At 34.6% G+C, this 6254-nt stretch overlaps 1 protein-coding gene across 2 annotated transcripts; it reads left to right on the top strand.

Moving 5' to 3' along the window:
• Positions 1–294: 294 nt before the first annotated feature.
• LOC7492478 (protein S-acyltransferase 8) lies at positions 295–5311 on the top strand. 2 transcript variants are annotated; one of them, XM_002307473.4, is made up of 5 exons: positions 297–645; positions 1974–2159; positions 2901–3200; positions 3327–3560; positions 4460–5311. In XM_002307473.4, exons 1-5 carry the CDS (start codon positions 607–609, stop codon positions 4967–4969), a joined length of 1269 nt encoding a protein of 422 aa, XP_002307509.1. In that variant the 5' UTR covers positions 297–606; the 3' UTR covers positions 4970–5311. The 2 variants fall into 2 exon arrangements, with proteins under 2 accessions (XP_024458149.1, XP_002307509.1); XM_024602381.2 differs by lacking the exon at positions 1974–2159 and having other exon boundaries at positions 295–645.
• The last annotated feature ends 943 nt before the right edge of the window (positions 5312–6254 follow it).

Raw genomic sequence — 6254 nt, 5'->3', positions numbered from 1 at the left:
AGCGAGTGTCAAATTAGTACTTTCCTCGCACAAAACTAGTACTCGCAAGTCGCAAGCGAATTTCAAAATCCCACTAGACTGAAAGGTAAGGGTAAATTAGTAATTGAATTATCCGATCAGAAAATGTGACGTTAGATTAAGAGGCCAGGTAATACGAAATTAATGACTTGATTTTATTTATTATCTCAAGTATATCCTCCTCTTACTCCTCTCGGTGAATCAAGAATTTCACTTTTTTTTTTTTAATTTGTTTTTCAATTACAAATAACAAGTACTCCTACAGTTTAGATAAAAAAACATTTATATTTCAACACTCAAAAAAAAAAAAAAAAAAAAAACGCAGAGAGAGGAGGCCCAGAGCGGAAAAAAATTCCAAAACCCAAAAGCAAATTTTATTTAAAATTCAATAACCGAGTCTAGTGTATTGTACTGTCATGGCTTACGTGAGATTGATTTATTTTTTTTGGGTTTCTTTTTTTTGAATGAATTTTGTAATGAGAAGAGAAGAAGCAAGAGCTAGCTGGAAGTGTTCGACTATTTGCCTGTGTAGTACTAGTACTAGTAGTAGTTGAAAAAAAGCGGAGGAGACTCGTGTGGATTACTGTAATGGCAAAGCGCGTGTTCGAAGTATGGAAAGGAAGTAATGTAAGACTTTATTTTGCGTACTCTTTTTGATTTTTGATTTTTGTGTAAATAAGTGGTTTTAGCATCTGGGTTTGGTTTAGATTTGTTTCATTTGTTGTGAAACTTGTGGGTTTTGCTTGAATCTTTGTGTTTCTTTGTTAGGGATTGCTTTAGAATTTTGCTTAAAAAACTACTGTGTAAGTGGCTCTCTGTTTGGTTACTGATAAAATGGAGGAAGTAAGGAAAGTCTTGGATTTTCTGTTATTTTGAGCTTTTAATTTATTGCCGAGTTGAATTAAAATTTGTATAGCTTTCTTTCTTTCTTTTTTTGGTTTTGTAGAGTTGTATGCCATTTAAAGGGGAAAAAAAAAGAAAGGAAAGAAAGAAACTGGAATCTGGGATTTTTTTGGTGATATATCTTTTATTTTTGTCACAGTTGACTGTTTTTTGTACTAAATCAGGCACTGGGTACATATCTTTCTGTTAATTTGGGGGATGGCTTCAAGGGCTATGAATAGAACCATGGAGTGCGTTTTCAAACCTTTTTAGATTCTGGACTTATGTTCCCTTAATTATGGCGGTACAAGAATTCATGCAGTGGGCTAGCTGGGTGACTTGGTTAAGTTAGAATCTAAACTTGGTGACATTGTAGTATAAAGATTTTGACGGGAGTGTTAATGGTGGAATGATAGGTTTACAATTATGTTTAGTAGTGTTCGTGTTTGGTGGCATTGCTACTGGCACTGATAATTGATGGTTGCCTTGCTGGGGGGGTTGCAAGTGCCTTTGAGGTTTGGAGTAGGATTTATGGCTCCACCAACTTACTAAGATAATGATTTCTCATGCCATAGTTTGGTTGGATAATTTTCAATAGTAAGGGAGCACTCACTTGAGTTGTAATAACTTGGCAAGAATGAACAGTGGGTCCATAGATTCATTAAAGCATTGATCATGTTACTCGGATGTCCTTAAGCAGTGAAATTATCTTGTTTGACATGAGTTGGACATGTACCTGTGCATCTGAGGTGGATGATCTTGCAACCTTGTTATTCTTTGGGAGGAGTGCTAGGACCTCTGATCTGTACACAATTTGCAGGCTTGAAAGAGGGGAGTTTTAGATTACTTTAAGGATTTTTTCGTATTTGTTTTCTTAAACCAATTGCTCAAGATTCATAAATTACATGCTAACCTTGGATTGTTTACATGCTATTACCAAATATTGGAAGCATAAATATGTTCTCTTTATTCTGGGTGCTTTACTTTGTCAAGTTTCATTCTTCTGGTCAAAGTTAAGAATGATCATTCCACGAAACTTTCAGTATCTGATTTTTTTTGCCTATCCTCTACAGAAGTTCATCCTTGGTGGGAGATTGATATTTGGACCTGATGCTAGATCACTGATTGTCACTTTATTGCTGATCATTGTTCCTGTAATAATCTTTTGTGTGTTTGTTGTGAGGCATCTTCGCCATGAATTTTCACCGGACAATGCAGGGTATGCGATTCTGGTGGTAGCTATTATCTTTACTATATATGTAAGTTTGCTTAACCCCTCGGTGTTTGATGACATTGTTCTTGTTATAGGAATTTTATAGAACAAATTGTGCTATTTCTTTGATAGGGAATTTCACGTGCTCAAGTGTGCCCACTTTAAGATAGATGGTAGGCTACTATATTATAGTTAGTGTCCAATGACTTTCAGGGTCTTCCCATAAATATTCTGATGCCTCATTTTATTAGTGGTCATGCTGGAGTCTTCTTTTGTTTTATAATCTCTTATAACTTGAAGAAAGTGATTTACATGTAATTCTCAAGCCCATGGTATATGGGTTTTGAAGCACCACAGGGTGGCATGAATCATGTACTTGACAGTGCCAGGCTCAATACGAGAGGCTGTTAGTTGTGAAAACATGGTGACAATAAATCATCCCTGTGACTTTTCTGTAGGAATTGAATTAAAATAATCCTTGACCTTGTTCTAGAATTTGATGGTAGAAACTTGAAAGTTTAACAATCTTCTGGGTTTTTTCAAGTGAAAAATATTCGCGGTTCAATGCACCTGAGGCTGTTGCTTCTGGGTTTTGAGAATTTCTTTACATACAGTGTATAACTCAAATGGGGTAGGTTTGGAAGCATGCCTTCTTGGATCAAATACATTGAAAGGCTCAAACCCAAAATAATGTCCCCCAGTTGTTATTATGTAGTAAATCCATTATGCAGTGTGGTGGTATATTTTGGATGATTGCTAGGACTAATCTCCTGGCTGATATTGACAGGTGTTGGTTCTTCTTTTTCTCACATCAGCCAGGGACCCGGGTATTATTCCACGTAATTCACATCCTCCAGAAGAGGAGTTTCGGTATGATTCTTCAGTGTCAGTTGAGGGAAGACAAACTCCGAGCCTCCAGTTCCCACGGACAAAAGAAGTTATGGTTAATGGCATTCCTGTTCGGGTTAAGTATTGTGATACATGCATGCTTTACCGTCCTCCTCGCTGCTCCCATTGCTCCATTTGTAACAATTGTGTGGAGCGATTTGATCATCATTGCCCCTGGGTGGGCCAGTGCATTGGACTGGTATGCTTTTTAACCCTCTTTTATATATATATATATATATATATATTAACACAACTTCAGCTTTTTTTGGTATTTGTCATCCTATGTAAGTGTCCTCAAAAAGCTAACTATGCTTTGTATGTGCAGCGCAACTACCGTTACTTCTTTATGTTCGTTTCTTCATCGACTCTTCTTTGCATCTACGTGTTTTCTATTTCAGCCTTGTACATTAAGGTTTTGATGGATGATTACCATAGCACAGTCTGGAAGGCAATGAAAGAATCTCCTGCGTCTGTCATTCTAATGGCCTATTCTTTTATTTCCCTATGGTTTGTTGGTGGACTTACTGGCTTCCATTTGTACCTCATTGGAACAAACCAGGTATGTTTCTTCCTTAAGACTGATGTTATGTGTTGGTTTCAGTTATTTGCTTAATTGAATTAAATTTGAATCAACCAATTCTCATTTCTTAAAAAAGGGTGGCAAAACTCTGGTCTAAGTGCCGGACTGGAGTTTTTTAATGGTCTTTATGAGGTCACAACAGTCTGTTCAATTGAAATATATTTGCAGTCTTTAAGATGTCACCATTTAGAATGATAAGCCCGGAGGAACACAAGCATCAAATGAAAGCAATAGTAGTTTGCATCCACCACAATTATCGTGGACTTGATATTTTCATTTTCTTGTAAAAAATGGTATAAAGTGCTGAAATATTAGAAGCATGATTGGTTTTGTGATGACTGTTTGAGATGACCTACATTCTCTGTGGAGAAAAAAATAAACTTGGCCACTGAAATAGCAGAAGGCCGGAGTATATTTTTCCTAGGAATTATATTTACCTATCCTTTTTTGTATGTATGAATTACAAGCAGACCATCGGTAGCATAATACAACAAACCCTTAGCAATTTAAGATAAAACCAGCAATACAACATATCTCATGTAGGACGTTTAAGGGGGGGTGATATCTTTCTTTTTGCGTAACCAATCTCGTACTATAGAATCCCTGTTAACCAGTTAGCGTTCCTAGTGATCATAATACTAGGTGGCTACTCCTTAAACAAGATCTTTTTCCCCTATACTAATAAGATGCCAAATATTTGTTCTTTTTCTTTGAAATTTTTAAAGGTCACCACAATATCAGGTGCAACATATAAGATGGGATGCTTGCATTTGCTTTCACACCCTTATAGCATCTCAAGACTATGATTTTCCCCTTATGTTATTACTCCTTTTCCCCTCCTGTATTAGCTAAAACTATGAATACTCTGTTCTATACAGACTACATATGAAAATTTCCGGTACAGAGCTGACAGCAGGATCAATGTCTACAACCGTGGTTGTTTTGATAATTTTCTTGAAGTCTTTTGCACAAAGGTTAAGCCTTCAAGGAACAACTTCAGGGCTTTTGTTGAAGAGGAAGTACAACAAAGACCCACATTGCCCAGCACTCAGGAAACAGATGTAGAAGATTCTGTTGGAGATCCACGTTCCAAGGTTGAAGATGACCTAGATATTGGTGAAGATATATTGAAGATCTCCCAGCGTCGTAATGTTGAAGAAATTGATGAGGACATATGCAGCAGAGGGAGCAACGCACCTCCTCATAATACATTAGAGGTGGATTTAGCATTGAGTTCAGATCATCGAGCCCCCACGATTCGATCGGATACTAGACATTCAAGCTGGGGAAGGAGAAGTGGTAGCTGGGAAATTGCACCCGAGATCCTTGCCAACTCTACAGTCACTGAAAGCAGAGCCTTTACCACTCCTAAGGAACCATACCAATGATGATTAGATAATTCATTTAACTGTTGATCCCAGTGCGTCATCAACATGGGTTTGGATGTTCTCGCTGAAGGAATTTTTCTTTGATTAGGAACTTACAATCATCTTATGGGGAGTTCCAATTCTGCTCTCCTTTTAGGCAAGAGGGCTGTGTTATCCTTTCTGCGGGGATGGGGAAAGCAGTCAATGGGAATATGTTTGTAATTGTTTGAGAAGATAAAAGGACCATCTTTGCCTTTTTTTTTATCTGTTTTGCTTTTTGGTTCGTGCTTAATATTCTTAAACATCGTGTTTGGACCTGTAATTCTGGATTTATTCTTTGTGTAAATAGTTATTTTCAAGACATGATAACTCTTCTTCTCCCTCTCTCTCTGTAATTGTTTGCCTTCTTTTTTTCCATTGATACTCTGGGTCATTATCGGTCTCTGTGGGGTGCTCAGATTTATTGCCATGTCTGCCAAGGGCCCTTAAAGGGTTTTGATTTTTTTTCCTTGCTAATTTATGACATTATGAGCTCTTTTCTCTCTTACCTTTACCGATCGTGACTAATCTCTCCCCGACTTGCTTTTCAAATAAACACTTCTAATAATTTTTTCAATAATATAAACTTATAATTTTTGACTTTATAAAGGAATGGGACATGTGTTGGATTATTATTTTTTACAACTTTAAAAACAAAAATTAAATTAAATTTGAGAAAAATAAAAAACATCAAAACATTTGTTCAAAGTTTTTTCTAAATTTTTTATTAATTTATTTTTGGGTTATTTGTTTTTCATTTTTCATTTACTTTAAATTATTTTTCAATTTTATTTTAAAAAGATTAAAAATATATATAAAAAAATCAATTTTTTTGTTAGGTTTTTTTTATTTATGCTTGATTTTTTAAAATATATTTCTAGCTGATTTTGTTTTTAATTTTTAAAATCCAAAGAAAAAGTTATTAAGGAAATACGTTTCATGTAGAAATTATAAAATATTGAACAAATAAAATCAAGATTTTCATGAAAAAAAAAAAAAAAAATATATATATATATATATATATATATATATATATATATATATATATATAAATTGAATCAAGTATGTTTCATCAATAAATTGATAAATTTATCCTTTATGATGAAGTAAAAAAAATAAAGTAACAAATTTTTTCAAAATAAAATAAAAACAAACCTTTTCTATGGTAAATAAATAAGAAATTATCTAGAAAATAAAATATTATGAAAAGAAAATAAACCCATCATAGATAATAAATAATAATTTCTTATTTTGAAAATAAAGTAAA

Source organism: Populus trichocarpa, chromosome 5 (genome assembly GCF_000002775.5).
Source record: "Populus trichocarpa isolate Nisqually-1 chromosome 5, P.trichocarpa_v4.1, whole genome shotgun sequence".
NCBI lineage: Eukaryota > Viridiplantae > Streptophyta > Magnoliopsida > Malpighiales > Salicaceae > Populus > Populus trichocarpa.
This window is presented reverse-complemented; position numbering and strand designations above follow the sequence as displayed.